The 25,650-nt window shown below is 37.1% G+C and overlaps 1 protein-coding gene across 1 annotated transcript; it reads left to right on the top strand.

Moving 5' to 3' along the window:
• The first annotated feature begins 2,581 nt into the window (after positions 1 to 2,581).
• LOC110695609 lies at positions 2,582 to 22,928 on the top strand. Its single transcript, XM_021872821.1, has 9 exons — positions 2,582 to 3,577; positions 12,811 to 12,866; positions 12,955 to 13,037; positions 13,144 to 13,222; positions 14,763 to 14,873; positions 19,526 to 19,635; positions 21,042 to 21,125; positions 22,388 to 22,425; positions 22,626 to 22,928. Exons 1-9 carry the CDS (start codon positions 2,623 to 2,625, stop codon positions 22,694 to 22,696), a joined length of 1,587 nt encoding a protein of 528 aa, XP_021728513.1. The 5' UTR covers positions 2,582 to 2,622; the 3' UTR covers positions 22,697 to 22,928.
• The last annotated feature ends 2,722 nt before the right edge of the window (positions 22,929 to 25,650 follow it).

Genomic DNA, 25,650 nt, shown 5'->3' with positions numbered 1-25,650 from the left:
AGGATTAGGACAAACCCCTAACCTTGTGCTCCAAGCATCCTAATTAGAAAAGAATAACTACTTCTAATTAGAATAAGAAAACTAATTCTAACAAACTCTATTTAATTAAAACCTTTCCTAATAGCCTTAGGAAGTTTATTAGCAACTAAATAATAGAAATTAAAGTCTATCCTAAGTGCTTAAACTAAGAAAAACCCTTTCAAGTGAAAAGTAAAAACTTGCAAGCAAAAACTCTAGAAAAAAAACTAAGTATGGAAAATCTTTTATTTCAACTCGCCATCGACACACCACCACACGAGCCACCCCAAGTGACACGCGCCTGACCAATGTGTAGCTGGGCTCAATCCGGTGTTAGGAAGCGGGCGCGTGGAACCCAACTCGGAGTGTGGCACTCGTTACCCTCGTCGGAAGTGGACTGTTGCAAACCTTCTTCCTGGGTGATCAAGCTTCCTTCTTTCCCAATTGATCTATTAGACCTTTCCTTAGCTTGTTTATTTCCTTGCTTGGGTAGCCTATAATGAAGTTATTTGGACCTTCTAAAAGTGTATTAGATCCTCCAAAGAATTAGCCTCTTGATTCACATCAGGGGGGGATAGAGACATCTCATTCAAGGTATATTAAATTGCTCTAAGTTCTGTCTACTGTCTCTCTCTCTAAAATACTTTTGTTTTCCGATCACTAACTTGACCGTCGGAGGCGAATATTCCATTAAATGGAATATTTGTTGTTTTGCTGGTGTCTGCGGCCGTCTGGTTATATTCACAACATGTATCCCGAGGGATTCTAAAACACCTCGAAACACCACTAATAAATTATCTTTTTTTTTTTTAATTTTTTTGGTAAGGTAAGAAAAAGGACCCTACTGAATTAGCACCTCCCATAGGTCAAATCAGTCCAGCTCCGCAGGTCAACGCTTGAGAGTAGAGGGGGAGGTAAGGGAATCCCCCTAATCCCAAACAATATAGTTGGAGGGGCTCGAATTCGTGACCTCAAAGTCACAAAGTGAGTTTCCACTAATATATTACTCCCTCCATTTTTTTTTTATTTGCATCACTTGGGAATGCACGAAGTTTTTAGGGGAGTAATATAATACTGTGAGTGGGTAAATAAATTATTATTAGTAAAAATAAGATGGAGACCATGCAAGAGATAGTATGTGAGAGAAGATAGATATTTTTATTATTATTTAAGTGGGGACTATAAAAGAGAGAGAAATGATAAAATAACTAGGTTAGGTCCCGTGTCATACACGATAATTTTCAATAACTATTACTCTGTACATAATTAATACTACATTTAATTATAAAAAAAATAAATCTGTCTAAGTTATTACTTCGTAAAATGAATTTATTATGAAAGAGTCTATTATTAGCAAAATAGATATTTTAAAATACGCATATATGTACATTTATATACAGTATATTTTACTAACAAATTTTATCATTTTCTTCTTGTTAACCAAATGAATATCTTAACAATATGTATTTGTACGCAAATAGATTTTTTTTACACATTATTATTCATTCTCTCTTAAGCAGTATTTTTTTTTTTCAATAATCAATTGACTTAAAATATTTTTTCATATCTTTTCTAGCAAACTTTTCATACATAATTAAATACAAAAATCTTTAAAAAAAATCCTTGTAATAATGGTAGAGTAGTACATAATACTATTTATGTCACAAATCATGTTAGAAATTAGATTTTTTTTTAGTTTATGGATCAATATATATATAGTGGAAGGATACATTATATCTTTTTTATTCTTTTATTTATGTGTAAGATTTGTTTCCTAAATAGATTTTTTTTTTTTAAAAAAAAAACTAAGGGACACTCTAGAAAATGACACATGTTATTTTTAGTGTGTGTTCTAGTATATAGTTATTGATGATTGATTGATGATTGATTGTGCTATTTAAAAACATTATTTAACATACAGAGATATGGAAAATATTTTATTATAGATATGAAAAGTGTGTGGATCAAAATTACCACAATTAGGTGAATATTTTGTGTATAAATTATAGTAGGTGGCATAAAGAAAAGTTATTTAAAAAAAAAAACAAAAAGAGGAAGGAGGGATTTTGGAGGGAAAAAACAGCACCAGAAAGTGACATGTGTCATTCTCGGTGTCTGTTTTAGTATTAAGGTTATTGATGATTAAAATAATAGATCTGGAAAATATTTTAGTATTGATATGAAAAGTGTGTGAATATAAATTAGTACAATTATATTTGGTGAATATTTTGTGTATAAATTATATATAGTAGGTGGCATAAAAAAAAACAAAAAGAGGAAGGAAGGATTTGGAGGGAAAAAACAGCACCATGAAGTGACATGTGTCATTCTCGATGTCTATTTTATTATTGAGTTATTATTGATTTGATTGGGTTTAAAGTAAGAGAGAAAAATGATAAAATGTAATACTTCCTCCGTTCTTTTTTTATCGCATCACTTACTACTTTAGGAAGTTTACTTATTATTACATCATTTCCTTTATAGGATAAAAAATATCTATGTTCACACTGCAAATACCCAACATACCCTTACTTTTTCACACTTATTTTTTATTAGTACAATGCTAACATATCGCTTAACTGTAACACCACAACCAGAACAACAATGGCGGCCGCCTGTAAATCACTTCAATTTTCCCCTTTCTCTCTCCTCCTTCTCCACTCTTCAAAGCGTCTTCCAGTCCTATATTTTCAACCCACAAAATGTTTCCTCCCTCAAACTCGACCCTTCTCTTCTCCTTCAACCCCTTTCCCTCTTCAATACGACATGATTATCTCCCACCCTTCTCCCCGAGTTTCCCCCACCAAACTCCCTTCTCCTCCTCGCTCAAAACCCACAAATTCATCCGATTCTAATTCGGCAGAGTCCGACTCATCTTCCAGTTTCGAGGATTGGGTTGACAGGAAACTAACCCAGAATGATAATGTAAGATTCAGTAAAGTAAATAGCACCAATAGTTTGGAGGGGTTGGATAAGGCTAAAAGGAAATTTTACAAGAAAAGGGAAAAAAGGATGTTTGGTGATGATTCTGATGATGAGAGGAAGAAGATTAGGGAAAAAGGCGAATTTGTCGAATTGAGGCCTGAAGTTGTTGAGCCAAGAACATTGCATAAGAGAGAAGAAGAGTTGTATTTCTATGATGCTTTGGCTTTTCCTTGGGAAAAAAATAAGCATTATAAGATGGTGTATCAATTGGAGAAGAAGTATTTTCCTGATCAGTGTTTAGATAAGGCTTTTTTAGAACCCGGGCAGTCGAATTCGAGTGATTCGAAAGGGCGGGCGAAGAAGAAGAGGGTTGATAGTGTGGGGAAGGGTGAGGAGGATAAAGGGTTGGTTTTCTTTGAGGAAGGAAGTGATGGTGGGAAGGTTAATGAGGGTGGTGTTAAGGATGTATCTGAGAAGAAGGTAGAGGAGTTTTTCAAGTGTTTGAAGAAAGTCACTAATAAGAATGATGATGTTTGTGGTGTTGATCAGCCCTTTTTGGCTTCTAGAACTTCTGGATTACCTCATAAATGGGATAGTCCCGCTGGAACTGTTGTTTTAGTGAACAAGCCTAAAGGTGAGAGTTTGTTCTTATTTATCGTTTCGAATTATACATTTTGTTTAATAGTCTTGCTAATGTATATTAACTTAGAATTAGTTTAGTGCTTATAGTATCAATTTCTCTGCAATTATGATTGATTATCTGTGTCTTGTGTATGCTGCTTTCGTGTTGATTTGCTTGGCTAGTTGATCATGGTACATTGATGATTTGATCTTGAAATGGATGAAAATGGGTTAAAATCCTGATGCAACATGATAACATGATTAACTGATCCATGTAGCCTAGAACATTTTGCACCTTTTGAGCTATTGGAAGACGAAAGTAGTATTGTTTTCATTTCATGTTACACCATTTCATGTCGTCGAATTTGTATCTACAATAGGAAAATTTAACAAGAATAATCCAACCTTTTTGCACCGTTCTCCCAAAATAATCCAACCTTTCAATTAACCCTGAATAATCCTAAGTTTAATATTTATTTTCTCCTAGCAACCCTAGCAGGTCACCTTACCCGTTATAGCCGGTTTCAATCCACATGTCACTTCCTCATTGTTAATTTTTATTTATTTATTTTTTGAACTCTAATAGTCAATATTTCTAAAAAACCCTTCTTTCATTCTATCTCCCTTCCATGACCGTCTTCCCACCCCTACCATCACCTAGGCAACATCCCTGCGCCACTCTCACCACCATCACCACAAACCTCAAACCCCCCACAAGGCCACAACTTGACAACCAACATTACTTGACCCCCAACCATGACCTACCCTCATCCACGACCCTACAATCAAATCCCAAAACAATCGGATCCCTCCACTTTCATCTCCATTTCCGTTTTCTGTGGCTGCTTTCAATGGGGCTTTAATCCCATGCTTCTCGGACTTCTTTAATCATTATCAATCATGCCATCCAACTAATGCCCATTAGATTTGTTTCATCAATCATCATCAATGGGGCACAATATGTTTCATCAATCAATGGGGCACAGTTTGTTTCATCAATCAATGGGGCACGATTTGTTTCATCAATCATCATCAATCTAATGCCATCATCAATCATGAAACAAATCGTGCCCATTAATTAGATTCAGATGAAATAAACCAAGCCATCCAAAATCACTAATTCCATACAAATGGTCGGTGCTGATGTGGAGATGAGGGTGTATTGTGGTGCTTTGGATTGGTGGTCCGTAGGTGGGTGGTCGGCAGGTTATGCGCTGCTGCGGTGCGATTAGGTGAGGGAGGGGTGTAATTGCTGTTGTTTATGTTGTGTTGTGGAAGGGAAATGGAGTTGATGGTGGGTGAAGGAGAATTGGGTGGAGCAAGAGCATTGTTGATGGCTGGGTAAAGAAAAAGAAAGAGAAGCTTGTAAAAAATTAAAAAAAATAAAACGAAATAAGAAAAAAAAAAAATTAATTAAAAAGTAACCTGAAGTTCAGGGTTCAGGTAACCAGTCAAATAGGTTCATTAGGAGAAAACAAATACTAAACTTAGGATTATACAGGGTTAATTGAAAGGTTGGATTATTTTGGGAGAATGAGGTAAAAGTTGGATTATTCTTGTTAAATTTTCTTATACAATATACAACTCAAATCCAAATTTTGACAACAATGTTTGTTTAATACTGTTTACTTGGAATGTTATGAAAATAAAAATATGTGAGAATAACTTGTTAGCATTAGTTAAAAAAAAAATATGCAAAATCATGTGCATGGATTGCAATTGAGCACAGAAGGCAGATTTGACAGGCCACTTGAAAGATTATGCTGTGAGCAGCTGTTACACTTGCATTGCTTAGTGCCCAAGCAATAATGCTTCACAAATTCTTGGGCTTCTTGAATCCTAATTTAGCTTTCTATAATAATCTATGAGTCTATTGATTGCATAACACATGTATTGGCTTTTTAACAAGGGAAAGTGCTTTTCTAAAGTTTCTTGCTGTAGGAGCTGTAGTTTAGGATCTTTAAATGATCCAGGAGTCAAATAAAGCTCTTATCAAATGTCTTTCAAATTTGGTTTTTTTTATTTTTTATTATTTTTATTATATATATATTTTTTATTACATATATATTTTTTATTTATTTTTAATCTAGTTTTCCATTTTGTTCAAATATTACCAGGAGTTCAATTCACAACTATAATAAACTCATCAGATAAGCTCAAAATGAAACTTCACAGGCAATCAGTTGATAAGTTCATGTAAGGTGAGTTGAGGGTTTATTAATTCAGATAATTAAATTCAAGAGAAGAGATACACTCTTAGAGTCTTAGTAGAGTGGAGCTGATTCATGAAATCTGTGGCTAAGCAAATAGGCATTGAATACTTGCTTGGTTCAAGTAGTTCATTCCTGGTAAGCGAATTGTCAATTCAGGATGAAGTGAAAGTCCTCCCATTGAGGGTTTTGGTCTACTAAACAAAAGGACTGTTTGTCATAGAATTAATATAGTTAGGATTTTGTAACAACTCACTTGTTGAACTAACTAGCTTTGAAAATAGATGGAAATAAAGTGCCCCAATGAATATAAAAACCTGCTTTCTGAACCATGTGGGGAGACCATTGATGCATATCTTGGTGGCAGTGGAAAAATCTTATGTCAACTTTGAGGACTGAAGAGGGGAGAAATTCCATGTGTCAACTCTTGCACATCTATACCATTCTAAGACACAAGAAGTTTGTTTGTTTAATGTGAGCTATAAAGGAAATTGTATAAAATCTTTTGAATAGGGACAATTTTGTTTACAGCCGTAGCTGTTTTAGCCTCCTATTGATGAACACAATAAGCAAGGAAAGCAGGCAAAAAATCAATAAATGGGAAAAGGGCATGGCCTGCCCTGTCCCGAACTTGTCTGTTGTTCGTAGAATGAACGAGTGGTTGAACTGTTTGCAAGGCACGAGTGGGTTGATGAGCTGGCTAGGGGATGGATGTGGAAGTCTCTCATGAATTTAGAAGGTGAGGATAGCAATATAAGAGATCCGAGAGGAGATGGAAGGAACTCCCAAGAGTCCTAACATTTCAAGGGGAAAGACAATTACATAAAAGTATGTTATTGTTCTTCTTGTTCTTATGGAGGACAGTCATATGTTTGGTTGATGCCGGATATTGAAAAGGTCGAAGGATTGGCAGTTGTGTTCCTATGGATTATGATATTATAAGATACTTGTGGAGTGGTTGAGCTTAATTCAATTTTCCTACTAAAATCTTGTTGATTGACACAAGGTCCTTTTAGGGGTCATTCAAGTGTCACTATCAAGAAAGTTAGAGAATAACCATCTTTTGCTAAGTATCCAATAACCTATTTTGCTTCTTTCCGAAGATAACTATTAATATTACCTTACTGATGCAGTCGGAAAGATAGGAGGAAAAGCAAGCTCAATTCCTTACACGATCAAACAGATTTACAAGCGATAAATTTGTAAAAAAAAAACTCCGGAATCCACTGAAAAGAGTAAAACTCTTGAGAATATTATTAAAATGTCAAAAACTGAATATTAAAGACGGCTAAAGCGTTTAAATAGTCTAAACAAAGCCCTAATACGAAAATAAAGCAAAATTAAAATTCGGAAAATGTTTAAACGCTATTTTCGGGCCTTAAACGAACTCGGATGGCTTAAAAAGCCTGTCGGTCACGGCGTAGCGGTGTGTTGGACTTGTTGGCCCGTTTTCATTTCCAAAAATATATTTTATTAAACAATCTGACTCCGGGAGCCCGACTAGTAGAAATCATTACCCTTAAAAACTGAAAATCAACCTCTTCGACGTTGAACTTCTTCGTCGAACTGAGCAGCTAATCTCCTTACGCCAGTCTCCTCCACCTCCAAAGAACTCGACCCCGAGTTCTTATCTTCATAAAGACTCTCATCGGCGTGGTACTCATAAATGTGAGCCACATTGAAAGTGTTGGATATGTTCATATCATCCGGAAGAGCTACCACATATGCATTGTCATTGATCTTCCTCGTCACCCTGAATGGACCATATTTTCGTGGCTTCAGCTTACTGTAAGTGCCTACTGGGAACCTCTCCTTAAGCAGAAACACCATTACTTCATCTCCCACATTGAAAACCTTGGATCTCCTGCGTTTATCAGCAGCATCCTTATTTTTCTGACCAGTGGCCTGTAGCTTAGCCTTGACAGTTTCTTTGACAGCAATGATCTCCTCATCCATTTTTCCTGCTGCTTGGCTAACTCCAGAGGCTTTAGGCAACTTAATCAGATCAACCACATGCCTAGGAACAGAAGTGTAAACCAAGGAAAAAGGTGACTTCCCTGTAGCCGAATGTACAGCACTATTATATGCAAATTCCACCTGAGGTAATGCCAAGTCCCATTGCTTCAGTTTCTCTCCACAAACACTACGAATCATATTCCCTAGGGTCCTGTTAGTCACTTCTGGCCGTTTGTCTGTGGATGAGCAGTAGAGCTCCTATTCAGTGCTGTCCCAAATAATCTCCAAAGAGTGATCCAAAAATGGCTGAGAAACTTGGTGTCCCTATCCGAGGTGATAGAAGTAGGAACTCCATGAAGGCGTACTACCTCTCTGAAAAATAATTTTGCTACATTTGATGCATCAGCAGTCTTCTTACAAGCAATAAAGTGTGTCATCTTGGAGAAACGATCAACCACCACAAAAACAGAATCCACGCCTCGTTGAGTACGAGGTAACCCCAACACAAATCCATTGCTAAATCTTGCCAAATATCATCAGGAATAGGTAGTGGCATATAAAGACCAGTGTTTTGGGACTGACCTTTTGATACTTGACAAGCACGACATCGATGGACTATTGCACCAGCATCTCTTCTTAAGTGAGGCCAGATGTACCTCTCCTCCAAGCCTGCAATTGTTTTATCTCTGCCCAAATGACCGCCGAGTCCACCACCATGAAGATCTCTAATCAACTTCTCCCTTAAGGAAGAACAAGGAACGCACAGCCAGTCACCCTTGAAAAGATAACCATCTCAGATATGGAAGTCTGCACTAGGCTGCCCTTTACAGCACTTGATCCATAATTCCTTGAAGTCAGCATCCTCCTCATACAACTCCTTCAAGTACTCAAAACCCACAATTTCCTGTGCTAAGGTAATGAGCAGGGAAGCTCTCCTACTTAATGCGTCAGCCACCTTGTTCGAAACACCAGACTTATGCTGTATAATGAAAGGGAATTTCTGCAGAAAACTCACCCACTGTGCGTGCATTTTATTTATCACCTTCCGACTGTGAAGAAACTATAAAGCTTGATGGTCAGTGAAGAGAATGAATTCTCTTTGAACCAAATTCCCACTGTCGCAGAGCTCGAAATACAGCATAAAATTCTTGGTCATAAGTGCTCCGTTTCTGTCGAGCATCACTCAACTTCTCACTGAAGTAAGCTACGAGCCTCTGCTCTTGGGATAGAACAGCCCCAATTCCTACCCCACTGGCATCACACTCCACTTGGAACACCTTATCAAAATCAGGAAGGGCTAATACCGGAGCAACAACACAACTTCTCTTTAATCAATGCAAAACTTCGTTCTTGCTCAACTCCCCACTTAAACTTCCCTTTCTTTAAACACTCGGTGATGGGTGCAGTAATGGTGCTGAAATCTCTGATGAACCTCCTGTAAAAAGTGGCCAGCCCATGAAAACTACGAACTTCAGTCACCGACGTTTGTGTGGGCCAATCTCGGATTGCGGTCACCTTCTCTTCATCCACCTGAATTCCATCTTCACCAACGACAAAACCTAAGAAGAGCAATTTGTTGGTACAGAATGTTCATTTTTTCAGATTTGGTTCTCCTGTAATACTTGCAACACTCGTTTCACATGCTCGAGGTGTTCTTTCAGAGTTTTGCTATAAATCAAAATATCGTCAAAATAAACCACAACAAAAGATCCAGTAAAAGGGCGGAGAACCTGATTCATCAACCTCATAAAGGTACTAGGAGCATTTGACAATCCGAAAGGCATCACTAACCACTGATACAGGCCATCCTTAATCTTGAAAGTTGTCTTCCACTCATCTCCCGGTCTGATTCTGATAGTACCCACTATGCAGATCTATTTTCGAAAACACCTTAGAACCCGACAACTCATCAAGCATGTCTTCTAATCGAGGAATTGGAAAACGATACTTGATAGTTATTTTATTGATGGCTCTGCTGTCAACACACATCCGCCACTAATTTCCTTTCTTAGGGACTAGGAGGACCGGAATGGCACATGGGCTCATACTCTCTCGAATGAACCCTTTTTTAAGCAAGTCTTCAATCTGCTCCCTTAAAATCTCATTCTCCTTAGGACTCATACGGTAGTAGGGAGGTTAGGTAGGCTACAACCAGGAATCAAATCAATCTGATGTTGTATATCTCGCATGGGAGGCAATTCATTCGGTAACTCATCAGCAATCAGGTCTGTGAACCCCTCAAGGATTTCCAACACTTCTACAGGAATAGATGACTCTTCCTTCCCAACACTCAATAACCCTTTAATTACTATGGAACAAAATAATCCGTTTCTTTTATAGCTTCATCAAGTTCTTTGTCCTTATAAGTCATCACTAAGAAGTTTGATTTCCTTCCCCCTACTGGTTTATGTTCAAAATGCAGGACAGGAGCCATAGCAATCTTATGTGTTCCCCTCGTAAACATCATCACATTATCCTGACCCTGATAAGTAACATCAATATCAAATTGCCAAGGTCTACCAAGCAAAATATGACAAACATCCATATCATATATTCCTGGTAGTGCTTCCCAATGGAAATCGGAACTCTGCAAGTCAATATCACTTGAACTTGAGAACCTTGCTAACCCAACCGAGGGTGTACGGCTTATCATGAGGTTCGGTGGGCAATTTCAGGTAGTCTAATAACTTCTATGACACGAGATTCTCCGTGCTCCCGTTATCCACAATCAGATTACACACTGTATTCTGGACTGAGTGTGTCTTGAATAAATTTTTGTGCTGCCCTTCATCTTTTGAAGTTAACAGAACCCTTTGCAGCACAAAATTAACTCTCTCACCAGATTCCTCCTCCGCAAATTCAACATCAGCATACTCATCATCCTCCTTTTCTCCATCCCCCTCTAACACAGCAGCTACTCTCCGGGTTGGACAAACATTCGATCTGTGACCTTTGCCATTACAGCGATAACATGTATCACCGCTAGGTTTGGCATAGGGATTGCTCTGCTTCTGAACTGTTGCTTTACCCTGCTGTGCACTGCTAGAACTACCCTTATTGCTAGGGTTGTCTTTAGTTGCTGCACTCTTTTCATTATCAGCTGCTACGGTGTCATTGGGGTGAGTACCTTCTGAAGGACGAGAAGTTTCTAGGGGACTTCTCCATTAATTCGGCCTTCAAAGCCAAACTGGATGCCTCTGCAACAGTCCACACGGTCTGCAATCCCATCTTATCCTGCAAGGAACTCTCCAAGCCACTAATGTACCGAGCTACTTTCTGATTTTCGGACTCTCCCAAGTCATTGCGTTCGGAATAACGCAAAAACTCCATAGTGTATTCTGTCACAGTTCGTTTTCCTTGAACACACTCAATATACATCTTGCACAAAATTTGCTCATAATCTTCTGGCAAAAACCGCTCCAACATCAATTGCTTCATCCTTCGCCAAGTCTTAACTGGCCCCTTCCTTTGTCTTTGCCTCTGTACAACTAGTTTATCCCACCAAACAGCAGCGGTGCTTTTCAACCTAAGCGCCACCATCTTAACTTGCTTGCATTCGGGAACTTCTATCACTTCGAAAAACCTATCAACATCAATCTGCCAGTCTAGGAACCCTATTCGACAGGCTTTTTCGACCAGCAACCAAAGCTTGGCTTTTACCAAGGCCCTTACTGCTTTGACTAATCAGATGACAGCAATGGCTTAAAAAGCCTGTCGATCGCGGCGAAGCGGTGTGTTGCACTCGTTGGCCCGTTTCCATTTCTGAAAATATATTTTTATTAACAATCCGACTAGTAGAAATCATTACCTTAACAAGCTCTTCAACGTTGAACTTCTTCGTCGAACCGAGCAACTAATCTCCCTACGTCACTTGCCCAGCTCTATCAAATTTGTATCGATTGAAAGGTAGGGGGAAAACTCATCATCATCATCATCTCTTTCTAAACACGACAAAGGATGAGTCAAGCTTTCTTCTTGCGAACCACGAGAATGCCTAGTTCCTAGAAGAGCAAAGCTTGTTTTCCTATTAGGGTAATTTTCTAATTGAGATCATTCTTGAATGAAGCAAAGTTTAGATTTAATCTTCAAACTAAAAGCAAGGTTTGTTATATATGTATGACTAGCAACAAGAATATTAATGCAATAGCTGAATGATGATGAGCAATATCAGCTAGTCATAAACTTTGCGTTTGTGGATGAAATCAATGTATAAAATAGCTCAAGGCGTGCTGCGCCTAGGTTTGCCTTGGGCACGCTTCGGTTTGCCTCCTTGAAGTGATGCGTACAATATAAGCAACTATAAAAAAATGTACTGAAGTGCGCCTCATGCGCTATTGGTGTGCCTCTTTGAATGTGCCTTGCATAGAGCAAAAAAGCGCTCTACCCTCGATGCTTTTGTACACTGGATGAACCCCCCCCCCCCCCCAAAGAAATTGCCATAATATGAAAATCGATTCAGGATCTCTTGAAATTGGGAGGAAAGCTCTAACCAACTGACCCTTAGTAGTGCGAAGTTGTGTAGTCATTATGAAATATTCAATGATTCTTGTTAATTATGGGTCAGTAAGGTTTTTTTTAATAACCATGCTTCTATGGCAGTAGTATTCTGCTGGGATATGCTTATTTATATGGCTTTTACAGAAGTACTATAACTACTGCACTATGCATTACTTCTTATTGAAATACAAATTCTAGTCGTTCACACTGTTGTCTATGGACTTTGTGATAAGATGCCACAAAAGGTTGTTACACGATCTGTGAGAAATTGAGAACCTTTTGAAATAGTGGTAGTTAATATTAGCCTATGTATTTGCTTACAAAAGCATGACCTTGAGATTATAATTAGTTATATAACTCAGGCTGGGTTTGAAATGGATGGGTTTATTAACTGCCGCAGAACAAATTATGCTGGCATTGTGGATTTTGTGGCTGTCATGGCCCAATATCATGCCTGTGGTAAGTTTAATATGTAAAATGTGGTGATGTGGCCAAATAAATGCTGGCTTGCTGATTAACCAACAAAATTGATGATCATATGGGCCATGAATCTGTAAGCTAAATTGACTCCTGTACTGTACAGGTTGGACCTCATTCACAGTCTGTGGCAAGCTGCGTCGTCTGACTAAAGTAAAAAAGGTATGCTGCTTGTTTTCTATATTTCATGCTACTTCGATTGCTTCTTTCCTTTGCGATGTATTATCCTCAAATAATTATTGTGATACAGGTAGGACATGCCGGTACACTAGACCCTATGGCTACTGGCCTGTTGATTGTTTGTGTTGGGAAAGCTACTAAATTGGCTGACAAGTTAGTTTTCAAGCATAAAAATGACTTTTCTACAGTCCTTTTTTGGTCATCTGAGCTACATCCTATCATAGACATCAGATTCCTGAATTTAATACTATTGCTGCAGGTATCAGGGTATGGTTAAGGGCTACAGTGGAGTTTTCCGTCTGGGGGAGGCAACTTCCACTTGGGATGCAGATTCACCGGTCTGTCTGATGCTCCTTGGTACCGACTGTGTTTCTTGAAACACAATTCTTTTAGCTACACTATTTCACTTAATTGGTTATAGTTTTTTTTTTATTCAACTAAAACCACAAAAGGAAAAATAAAAAGGAAAAAAGAAAAACAAGCTGAGTATCACTATTACTTCCTACCCCAAAATGAGTGCCACTGAGAATTGGGGTTGTTGATTTGTGGCTTTATTCACCAGTTTTGGACTTACCTAACCTATCTATATTACTACTCACCTCGATACGCTTGCTAGGCATTATTTGAGAAATTTATTTCTTTTTTCCCCCCCTAGTGTATAGAGGCAATTCTTTATAGAAAGAGTGACTGATATTTATAAATTCCGTGCTGTTACTACAACATCAACAACAACAACAACCTTCACCTGTGTGAATCACCTTATGCAAGATTTGATGATTGCCCAGATAGTTGCAGCCTTATCAATACTCCCTCCATTTTATCGAGTTCTCAGTTAGTGTAGCTATGCAAACCCAAGAAAATGGAAAAGAGGGAACATGCATGTGGGAACTTTTGCTTTAAAGAGGAGAGATATAGAGAGTAGGGTTTTATTAAATATAATTGGGCCCCACAACGTGGGGTTGTTATGATAAAAAATGAATAAAAGGTTGTCATAAAAAGGAATAAAGTTGAAATGAGTAAAACTTAGAAAAACGAATGAAAACAGAATGAATAGAACTAAGGATAACGGAGGAAGTATAAGGCTATAACCAATTCAACTAATTGAGAGAAAATTTCAAAATTACCATCACCACTGTGATTCAGTATAAATTGCACCTAATGATGAGTCTTGATAATGCTAAATGTATGCAATATCACTTTGATCATTCTAAACTAGTAAGATGACTGCCTGAGTCTTTATTGTTGCTATCACTTATTAATAATTTATTCAAACCACTCTTCTAGTCTGTGCAACGCATGATGTGTAATCTAGAAGGAGTGGAGAAAGATGATAAAAATGAGAGAGGAAAGGGAAGGACAAAAGTAACTTTAGTGAAAAAGAGATAAATAGGAGAAAGAATGTAAAATGAACAATCATTAATGATCAATCCTTGTCATATATTTTCCAAGAAAAATGGGAGTAAAAAGTAAAAATGACGTGTACTTTTTGTGTTTTTATAGATGAAATGTATATGAGTCCTGAGTTTGTAGCTTCAATTGTGTCTTAGGACTGTGATAGTCTTTCATATTGTATAAGACAGAAAAGTGTACTTCTCAAGCTTTTTGTTCACATAGCTGGTTAGTTTCTTAAGCCTATGTTTGTTTGCGTTATTGTAATAAGAAGGCTCCTAATGCAGTATTTATGGGTGATGTTATTGCTCATTTGCAATTTGTATCATTAGAAGAGTACCTGATTTTTTAATTGATAGTATCATATATATTTGTGCATTGCGATCTATTGCATGATGGAAATAAAATTTATATACGCATTGTAGATATTTATTTTCATCTAAATTTGTAGCTGCTATCCCATTAGACTGTAACATGTTTTTTTCCCAGGTAATTCAACGGGAACCATGGGAAAATATCAAGGATGATGACATAAGAAAGGCTGTTGCATCCTTTACCGGTGAAATTTGGCAAGTTCCTCCTATGTTTTCTGCAATCAAAGTAAGTCTAGTTATTCTATATCTTTAAATTTACCTTGAAATTGTAGGTAAGATATCAAGAGTGCATGATGAAGCTACAAACATTGGAAACAATTGTTGACATAGTTCTATATCTCTATTCTGTAAGAACCCTTCATTTAGCCAAAATATTCAGTTGAACCGTCAAAAGAGCATTCTAAAGTATTAGACTTTGTGCATTTTTTTTTACAAATTTCTGCAAATGGTGAAGGTCTCCGAAGGTGGAGGTTGTAAAACATAGAAAGTATTGGCCTACCGGGGATGGGTATAAGTCGGATACACCAAAAATACGTAACCGGAACATCTTGCCAAAAATGGTCATGGATTACTTTGATGGATATGACGTCATTGTTCTTTGAGGATATCTTGAGTACGGCAAGCATAGAATAAAAACTCGGCCGTTACGTCGCGAATCGGCCTAGTTGTAACGGATTTCGAAGGCACCGTTACGATATTTCCCGTTTTGTAAAGGGCTTTTATAAATCGCCGCATTCTCGGCCGTATCGGACGATACACGTCTATAACGCCCTTGAAATTACTTGAATTCGCAAGTTTGTGGATTTTTCATCTAAAACACCTTTGTTGTAGCTTGCTGCAACTACACTATCGAAATTGAAAGGTAGAAAGGGGAAGGCAGATGAGAATGAGTGAGTGGGGGTAGGTGAAAATTGATGGTAGTGGGAGAAAGCTAGCAAATATTTGGTGTTTCTTTTATTTGTTTACTAGATTAACTCCCATGCGATGCACGGATATAATGAAAGAATTTACAATTGTGTAAACTTTAAAGACATATTGTCAAATTATGAAAAATCTTTGTATTACATACGATATTATTAACATAAACCAAACTACAAAAATTAAAATAATATAAACAAAAGAAAATTCACGTCTACGATAAAATTTAGCGAACTTTGTAATTGGATAGAGTAATCACATATTGACATTTATAAAAAGTTGATATTTGTTTTCCTTAAGATTTTTAAAAGGTTTTTAAAAGAAAAAATAATGAAAACTAAAAAGTTTAATGTAGTGTATTAAACTACTTTGCAATTAGTATTTAGATTTTTTTAAAAAAAATATGAAAGGGAAAAAAAAAGTTTAGGCGGGAAAGAAATGAAGGAAAAGCTGACACGTGTACAATTTGAAAAAAGCGATGATGTTAGCGGTTGTTACTTTAGTAATATTTATAGATTTTCTTTTGACTGGTTGACTCCACATATTCTCTCTTTTTCTTCGGAAAGAAACTGTACAACTCACGTGATAGGAGTATGTTATAATGATACTTTAGTTTTCTCACAAATTAAAATCTTCATTCGCTAATATAAGTGATTTTGAATTCTTTATATAATTATTATTATTACACTATTGTACTCATATGAAAGATATTAGATTCTTATTTTATATATTCATAGAAAATTATTGAGTAAATAAATATACATTTTTAAAAATAAATAATGCTCCATAAGATGTAAAAATTTTTTTTTTGCCGCGACGGCCGCGCTCCGGTCCGCGATGAACGCATCATTTCCGTTACCGCAACACTGCGACTGTTTCCGCTATCGCGACCGATACCGCATTTTTATTCTATGACGGCAAGACAACTCTATTGCCGTCCCCCATCATAACTTTGAAATTTCATCCCCCCTTCCCCCTTCAAGAAAAGGTCTCTTGGACAGATCTACGACAAGCAGACAAGTTTTCTTTCACGCAACTTCTCTCTCTAGTGGTTCCGGTGAGGCTGTAAAAACCACTGAACTAGACCAACAGTATTGGTGTCAGCTATTACGCCAACTTCTATAGGCTGATGAGGGAATACTTATAGTTGGGGGATAGGGAGGTGTGATCATATTACCCTGTGAAATGTAATTTGGTGTGTTGTCTGAAGGCAATAGGAGGGTTGGGTTTTGTGAGAGTGATAACAAAAGAAGAAATGAAAATACTGTGTATAGTTGTTCATGCATATGGAATTAACTGATAGCAAAGAGTGATTCTTTTTAGTTTGGAAAATTGAACAAGAACAAACCAACCTTTGCTCCATTCTCCAAAATGTTCCAACCTTTAAATCTGCCCAAAATAAATCTAAGTTTGTATTTTTTCTTTCTTAGTAAACCCAAGTGAATGACCTGAACAACAAGTCATTTTTTTTTCTTTAATTATCTTTTTTAATTAACAAAATTAAAAAAATGAAAAAAAAAATCAGACCTATCACCACCCACTGTTGATTAGGGGATTTTCCCCCGCCACGTGGACCACTCAAGTCCTGTCACGTGTTATCCACGTGGACCAACCAGAGTCCGCCACATGTCACCTCGTGAGAGGTCCAAGGTGGATCAATCAGGCCACGACATGTGGCAGACATATAGCCCATCAGGAAAATGGCCTCCTACGACCCAATTTCCTAGGCAAAGCCCAGTCAGCCCTAGGTTTCTGAAACCTAGTGCTAGGCACGTTTTCCGACACCCTATAAAAGGGAGATGTTCCCTTTGAGGAACATCGTTCAGGAACATTTAATTCGCATTAACTCACAATCAGATAAACACCTCGAACTCGAACTGGGCAATTACACATTGCAGATACTCTCTTGGAATCCAAGAGAGACCTTTTACTTTCCGCACTTTACTCCTCAAACACGTTCAAACTTGATCGTCGGAGGCGGAACTCCCACCCACCGGAGTCTCCGTTCCCGAGGTTAGACTTGGAATTGTAACTCTCCCGCATGACACTAAAAAAACCCCGAAACAACTGCCGCCCCCTCCTCACCTCCATTCATACCAACTTCCGGCTACCCTTCCTCCTTCCTTTCCGGCCACCACTCCCCCTCCCCCTTCACCACCCATTCGATCATCCCCTCCCTTTCCACTGCATTTTCTGACCACACCCCGCTCCCTATGAAACCCCTAACCCGAGACCAGCAACCCCAATGAATGAATTTGCAAAAGATAATATTCATTATGTTTGATTATAAGAAAGACAATTTTTGGGAATCATTGCTTCTGGATTTACCCTGGAAATACTATACTGAAAGCCTACAACTCACCCACTTTAGCCCACTAGAAAACAAACTTGTATATTTTTTCAAACTAAACAAGTAATAACATTTGCCAAAAGCTTAGATTTTCACCTTTTTGTAATATGAAATCAAACAAAGCCAATGTATTGAAGAACACCATGGATAAAGAAAGTCATCCTTCAAACAAAAGCCTTTACTGAAAAGTGGGTGAACGAGGGTTCGCGAGAGTTGGGGAGAGGGGAGGGTTGGGCTGCCGTGGGTGGGGGAAAGAGAAAGGGGTTGCGATGGCGGTGACCATGTCGGTGTGAGCACACATGGTGCCGCGGAGTTGAAGTTGTTCTCCTATGGTGGATGATGGAGGTTTTTTGGGGAATGGGGAAAGAGGAAGGCTGGGGTGTCTTGGGTGGGAGAGAGAGAGAGGTGGTGGTTGCCGGCGCCGGGAAAATGGGTTGGGTACCGTACGGCGGCGGGGAAGGGGGTGGCGGTGGGGAGGAGGGGCTGGCAGTGGTGGGGAAAGGGAGGATTTTTTTTTTTTTTTTTTTTTACTATCAAGTTAAAATTTTAAAAATGAAAATAAATAATTTATTTAAATTATTAGAATTTTTTTAAAAAAAAATTTAACCAATGAAGAAATGACACGTGGATTACAACCTGGTATAGTTCAACTTACCTGCTTGGTTTAATATGGGAGAAAAAAATACAAACTTAGGTATATTTTGGGCAGATTTAAAGGTTGGTGCATTTTGGGAGAATGGAGCAAAGGTTTTTGGGCAGTTTTCAGTGAGTGCAAGGTTTTTAATGGGTGGCTGGAGAATTGCGGGTGGAGGGAGAGTTTTTCGGGCATTTGTTGAGGTGAGGAGTGGGTCTGTTAGTGGTAGGATGGTTTGGGTTGGGTGCAGGTGGTTGGCATGGATGATTGGGTAATATTGGTGGTTGACTAGTGATGAAAGTAGGTGAAAGTAAACAAATTAATCCCTTGGATGAACCACTTGTTGGGTTGGGTGGAGAGGTGGGGTGGGGGAGAGAATCATGGTAAGGGAAAGTGGGGTAAACAAGAGGTTAAAGGGAATGGAAAAAATGATCCCACAAACAACAGGGGAATCAAAAGTGTTCATTCCCTTGCTCTTTCCTAAAGCCCCCTACCAAACGACCCTTTAATTTATCTGCTTAATCTATGGTCTACCCATACTATGTACTAAGAACTCTTGATATACTGTGCACAGGTTGCTGTTAGTCTAATCATTCTAATGCATTGCTTGTCTGTACTCGTAATTATTATTGTGTATATAAGTATATTAATTGTATCTATGGTGTACCACTGTACCTACTGTTTATAGTCAATGTACTTGCAGTATATACTTATTGTATCTAGATCTTTCTCACCTTCTCACATTAAGTATAATTTTCACCGGATCCTATAAAGCAATTTAACATTTTGCCTGTCATTTAAATTGAGTTTTGATTAAGTTTATTTCTTGAATTGTTTGTGGTTTGTTGTATATGAATTATGAAATGCACATGTATGCCTCCTTTACTATCTTAGGACTTTGTTTAAGAACATTGTATTATAATTGTTGCTGGTGAATTTTTATTGCTGATATTGTTTGATGTATTCCAATGTATAGGTTGGTGGTGAAAAAATGTATGAGAAAGCCAGGAGAGGAGAAAGCATTGAACTTTCGCCTCGACGAATTTCAATATTTCAGTTTGACATTGAGCGCAGCCTAGAAGACAGGTCAGTTAGAACTTAAGAATTCTGATACTTGCCTATCTCTTTGTTAATAGGTTGCCTATCTCTTTGCATGCTGGAGGTGCACTTGATGGCTATTGTTTTGATGCATATATGTATCTCAGCACCTCCATTTTTCCATGTGTCTTATTTATTCCCATCTGATTACATGTCTGTCATCTAATGCTTAAGACATTTACTTGTTGCACCTTGCACCTTAATATGCTTAGTTTCATTTAGTATTTGGCTGTATATGAGCAGGGGTTTCACTACTTGGATGAGTTTTCATGGTATTGGAAATAGAATTTGGTGAATGAAGTATATTTAGTACGTTATGAATATCGGTGAAGTATATTTAGTACGCAATGAATGTCTTGGGCATGTTAAGTAATACAACAACTTATAGATCTGTATATGTTTGTCTTTTACCCATTTAAACCATTTTAATTATCAAAATGTCGGCTAAAGAAATTTTCAAAAGTTTAAGCAAAGTTGAAAACCCTAGAGATGAGCTAAACCCTGAAACTACAATTTTGGCCACAAGGTCCTTAAATAAAATTATTTGACGAAGTATACTTCAAAAATTCCTTCTGAGTTAAGTTAAATGTAAATAGAAGTTAAATTAATAAAGTTATTGAGAAAGAAAAATTTACGGAGAGAAATGGTCGGAGGAACTCTAACTTGACTCACACAACTCTATAAATCTTTGGCATACTGGTGTTCGTATGTTTGCACTAGGGCAAGAGTGACCTTGGGTGTGATCCGTAATCTCTTACAATTGCTTTAGGTTGCCATCACTAATCTTGCCTTAATTTTGTCCTAAATTGAGGGCCCATATCCAATTCACTTCTGTTTACCTTTAATGAGAATCCTATATTTTGAATAATTTGTAAAATATTACTAGGACACATGCCAATCATAAGATTCATAACATGATCAATACCACTAAATTAGGCGAAAAAAATGTAGTTACAGCAAAATATTATGCATATGATATCCAAAATCTAGTACCATGTGCCCTTGCCATTGTTCTTTGTTTTGGGATCTACATAACTTTGACAATTTATTACCACCTCTATTTCTAAAAGTTCTTTACACATTACATATTCACAGCTGCCATTGTAAAAGTTTGACCAACAATATCTCTAATTATGTATTTGTAAAATTATAAATAGCCAGTGTTCCGAGACGAATCTAACTATCTAACAAGAACTTGCATGTATATATAATTTTCTTACATATAAATCCAAATGGTGATTGGTAGTCAAAGTGGAGTTGTAAATGGTAACAAAAGTCAAAGTGTTCCGAACTTTCAAAAACGGGGTTAATATTAATTTGACCAATTCTAGGGTTAGCTAAAAGATGCTAGCAAGGAGTCTATCCACATATTTACATTATCAATATGTTTGCAGGCAAAATTTGATATTTCGAGTTACCTGTTCAAAAGGCACATACATTCGATCCCTCTGCGCAGACTTGGGGAAGGCTCTTGGAAGGTAATTTATATTTGTTGTAATCTTGTAAAGCTCCGTTCTATTAGAATGGCTTGGTACTTTGCTTTTATCATGATGCTTTAACATATCTTCTTCCTAGGCTACTCTCTTTTATATATTTATTTACCCCTTGATTGCAAAAGTAAGGTAATGTATGTTTATACAGTAATGGTATTTAAATTATTGTGTAATTCCTTTTAATTTGACATTATTTTTCTTCTTAAGTTGTAGACAGATAAACATCCTAGCACTACCTCTGTTTTTTTTTTTTTTTTTGTAGCTACACTAACTGTAGCTGTAGAGACCAAGGAGAGTAGGAGAGAGTATAAGAAGTGGGGTACATGATTGTGTAAGAAAAAGTAGGAGATAAAGACACATTGTTTTAAGTGGCTTCGTGTTAAGAAAACTTTTTCCAATACAGGAAAAAAAGAAGTGTAATCAACAAAAGGAAATGAATGAATATAGAAAGTGTAACCAACAAAAAGGAATGAACGAATGTAAAAAGTGTAACCACTCAAAAGGAATGGAGGCATTAAATCACTGTGTGTGTGTGGCAAGGTTAGGTCTATTGAAGGTAGAGAGTGTGTGTGCATGTGCACATTTGCTATATTTTATTTTGTAACATTAAGTTAATTATTACCTCCTAGAATAATCTGTAATATTTATGCTTGTTTTTTTAGCCTTGGTATAACACTAGTCAATATTGTAGCTGCGTTACTAGGCTGATTATAATTGGAAACAAATAAAAGAATTGAGGATATAGGAATGCAAAAAGAAGATACAAAAACTTACAAGATAGTTGATCCAGAACATTTAGTGATATCCATTTACTATCTAATTGAATTAATCCCAGCTATGGCAGGTGATTGACTGGAGGTGCTGGGGGAGCTAGAAGAGTTGCAGCTAGAGAAAAAAAATCTGGAAAAAGGGGTTTTCTTCGCCAGATAATTAAGATTGAAAACACTTAAAAAACACTAGAAATAATTTTAGAGATATATTGAGGATAAAATCGATAAAACTAGAGTTAAAATATTTAATACTTTAATTACTCCTTAATTACTACATATCAGAGAAATAGCAATATTATGGTTGATTTACTAGTATCAAGCCTCTCAACGACAAAGTCATAGTATCTTCGGTTATGTGCCTGTGAACTGCAGCACTCTTATTTCTTCTGCACCTCCCAATGAATGTTTCTGCACATCTGATTTACTTTGATGACATTTGTCGTTTAATTTTTCACACATTTTTTTTTGGTGTTGCAGCTGTGCTCATTTAACTGCCCTGCGGAGAGACTCAATTGGTAAAGTCTCTCAATTTTTTTCTTATATATTATTAGTTTGGACATGGGGCATATTAATAAATAATGCACCTTAAATATTTACTTTCATTCTGGATGTTGCACTTTGTACTGCGTTTTGAATCTGAGATCGTATTTTAATGTATGATTCTTGATGCTCTGAACTAATGGCCTTGGTTTTGTAAACTCTTTCATTGATGCAGGGGAATACACTGCTGATGATGCCTATGAATTTCAAGAACTAGAGGAGCAAATTACAAAACGGTACCTCTAGCTGCACAAATCCATGTTCTGATTATACTTTTGGAGCAGCTTTTTTGTTTTTCTTTTTTAGATTATACTTTTGGAAAGAATACTATTTTTTGTAAAAATGCAACCAATAGTAAATCCGTGCCACATTACATTGTTAATTTGGGATATTAGATTAGTACATAAATATTAGATCGAGTACATTGAAACAAACATTTATATATCAGATGTCCTGCCCTTAGGCACATTTGGAAGCCTGTATTTTGCATCAATTTTATTTTCAATGCTTGTTTGATTCTCTGTTAACGGTGAAAGTAGCAATGTAAAATCTTTCCTACCTTCACCACTATGTTGTGACAAACTCATGCACATAATATATACGCAAATTTGCATTTTAAGCAAAAATTACAATTTTATTAGTAACAGCTTTCTGGACGAAACAAGGACAAGATTGGTGTCCTGGCTGATTGTCATATATCGAGGTTGTAGGCCAAATTTCGACCGATTATAACATATTTTTTTCCACTTGGGATTTGATTTGATCGAATCATGTTGGTATCAGGATTATATTCATTCAATACTCCGATATAAATTTTTACCTACACCCCATGGTAAGGAACATTACCTGCACCCCCCCCCCCTCTCAATCCTCCACGAGTGCCCCACTCCCTTCCCTTTTCAATTATGAATTTCCTGTAAATTTTTATAACATGTTCATTTCTGTATCATTATATGTTCATTTTTGTATCATTAGATGTTCATTTTTATAACAAGGAGTTTTTTGTTCAAATTAATATATTTTCAAGTTATATATTTTTAAAATTTTCTATATATAAATAAAAACTATATTAAACCCGTGCGATGCACGACTGTTTAAGTGTTTATTGTATTGTAATTTTTTATTTAAAAAAAAAATACACATTTATAAATAATAGGCTTTACACATATACTTCTTAAGTACATCGGCATTCCAGTGGTTTTTTAGCTCAATTCCATCCAACTGTCGAAGTCGGTATGTTCCTAGCTGGAACTCATCATATATTTCATAGGATCCCTCCCAAGTGGCTGAGAGTTTCTCATGAATGCGACCTTTTTGCACAACAGCAGCATTCCGAAGAACAAGATCCCCAATTTTGAGAACTCTTGCATGGACTCTTCTGTTGTAAAATTTGTTGACTTTTTGCTTATATGCAACCATTCTATCTCGAGAACATTTTAATTAGCAAAATAATAATATTAATTGATAATTGATGTTTAAATTCCATAAATTAAATTGATGATTTGTCATGATTTTGAAATTATTATTTAAATGATATTTTCTCTACAAACGAGCATGACTTCTATTTGAAATGTTCATTTACAATAGTTTAAATTTACTCGCCAAATTACAGTTTTAATTAATGAAATAAGTAATATTAATTGATAATTGATGCTTCAATTCCATAATGGAAAATGATATTGTATCTTCAAAATTAGTACTATAATTTGCACATTAATCCTTCTACAAATGAACAAAAAGTTAATCTAAAATGAATATTTACGATAGATTAAATTAACTAGCCAAAATTCATCAAATAACAACTTAATTCACAAATACGTAATTTTAAATTGAGAATTGATTTTTCAATTCCAGCTATCCCATACTCTAACATAATAAACACTTACGTATTGTCAGATTCTTGTTTTTTGCTCTCTAAAATTCTTTTCTCCGAAATACTCTTCTCAATTCTAGAAAAATAAGTACAAATGATAGTAATACTATAATTAGCAACAAATAGAAAAATTAGGATTTACACAGTTTTTATTGTTCCAAAAATGAACAAAATACTTACTGTTTCACAGATTGTTGTTGCATTAGAAAAATTTCCTTGAGAATGCTGGACATTTGGAGTATCTTATAGCAATTTGTACTGTGTTAGCGTGAAAATGTTTGAGAATGAAGATTTTGATGAGAGAGAAAATCCTGAGAAAATGATGAGGAGGGTTGAAGGGAGAGAAAATGATTTTCGAATTTTTATTTTCGCTTTTTTTTTTTTCTTTTTTTTAACGTATATATTTGTGGGGTAGGTGGAAATTAATTTGCTAGTTAATGCAGTTAGTGGGGGTAAATGACTAAATGGGGTAGTGTGGGGATAAGGCTTGACGGGGTATAGGTATTAAGAATTAATACTCTGTATGTCGAAACTGAATGTCATTTCGGATTGATGGAGGGCCCAAATTCGAGATGAAAACTGAATAGACAACCTAAACCTACGTATACCATAGAAAATAGAATTAATTTAGGAGCCGTTTGGTTGGGGGTCTTCCTCAAAGGGAATGGGAATCAACAGGAATCATTCCCTTTGTTGTTGTTTGTTAGGTCTTTTTTCCCATTCCCTTTACCCTCTCCATTCCCCAAAATCATTCCAAGTTGATTCCCCACCCCCCCAAGGTATTTCCATTCCATTCCCTAGATACCACCACACCACCATACCACCACCCTCCCCACCACCAGAACAGCTAGCCACCCCACCAAACCCCTCGCCTCACCCTCGCCCACCACCGAAAACCCTCGCCTTACCCTTTCCCACCACTGAAACCCCTCGCCTCACCCTCGCCCACCACCAAAACAGGTTTGGGTGGAGATTTGAAATTGGGAGTGTATTTTAGGGTTGATGAGGGTTTACGGAAGACGGTGGTGGTGGTGGTGGTGGTGGTGGGAGAGGAAGAAGAATAAGAAGCGTCTGGGTTTACACGGGGTTTCGAGGGTGGTGGGAGAGCCGACGGACGGTTTTACGGGGAGAAGGAATTGTTTCTATGCGGGGTTGGGGGAGGTTTTTTCAGGGGAGGGGAGAGCTATGCGGACACGGGGAGCGGTGGCGAGGGGCGGGGGAGGTGCGGCGAAGGGTGGCGAGTGGTGAGGGAGGTGCGTCGAGTGGTGGGGTGGCTGGGTGGTGGCTGGAAATGGTGGGAAGTGAAGCAATTAGGTAGTTATGTGGT

This window comes from Chenopodium quinoa, unplaced genomic scaffold (assembly GCF_001683475.1).
Source record: "Chenopodium quinoa cultivar QQ74 unplaced genomic scaffold, ASM168347v1, whole genome shotgun sequence".
Lineage (NCBI taxonomy): Eukaryota > Viridiplantae > Streptophyta > Magnoliopsida > Caryophyllales > Amaranthaceae > Chenopodium > Chenopodium quinoa.
This window is presented reverse-complemented; position numbering and strand designations above follow the sequence as displayed.

Coding starts and splice junctions, on each gene's coding strand:
- LOC110695609 (XM_021872821.1), top strand. CDS start 2,623: ATGGCGGCCGCCTGTAAATCACTTCAATTTTCCCCTTTCTCTCTCCTC. Junction 14,874..19,525: donor CTATGTTTTCTGCAATCAAA/GTAAGTCTAGTT, acceptor TCCAATGTATAG/GTTGGTGGTGAAAAAATGTA. Junction 21,126..22,387: donor TTGGGGAAGGCTCTTGGAAG/GTAATTTATATT, acceptor TTGGTGTTGCAG/CTGTGCTCATTTAACTGCCC.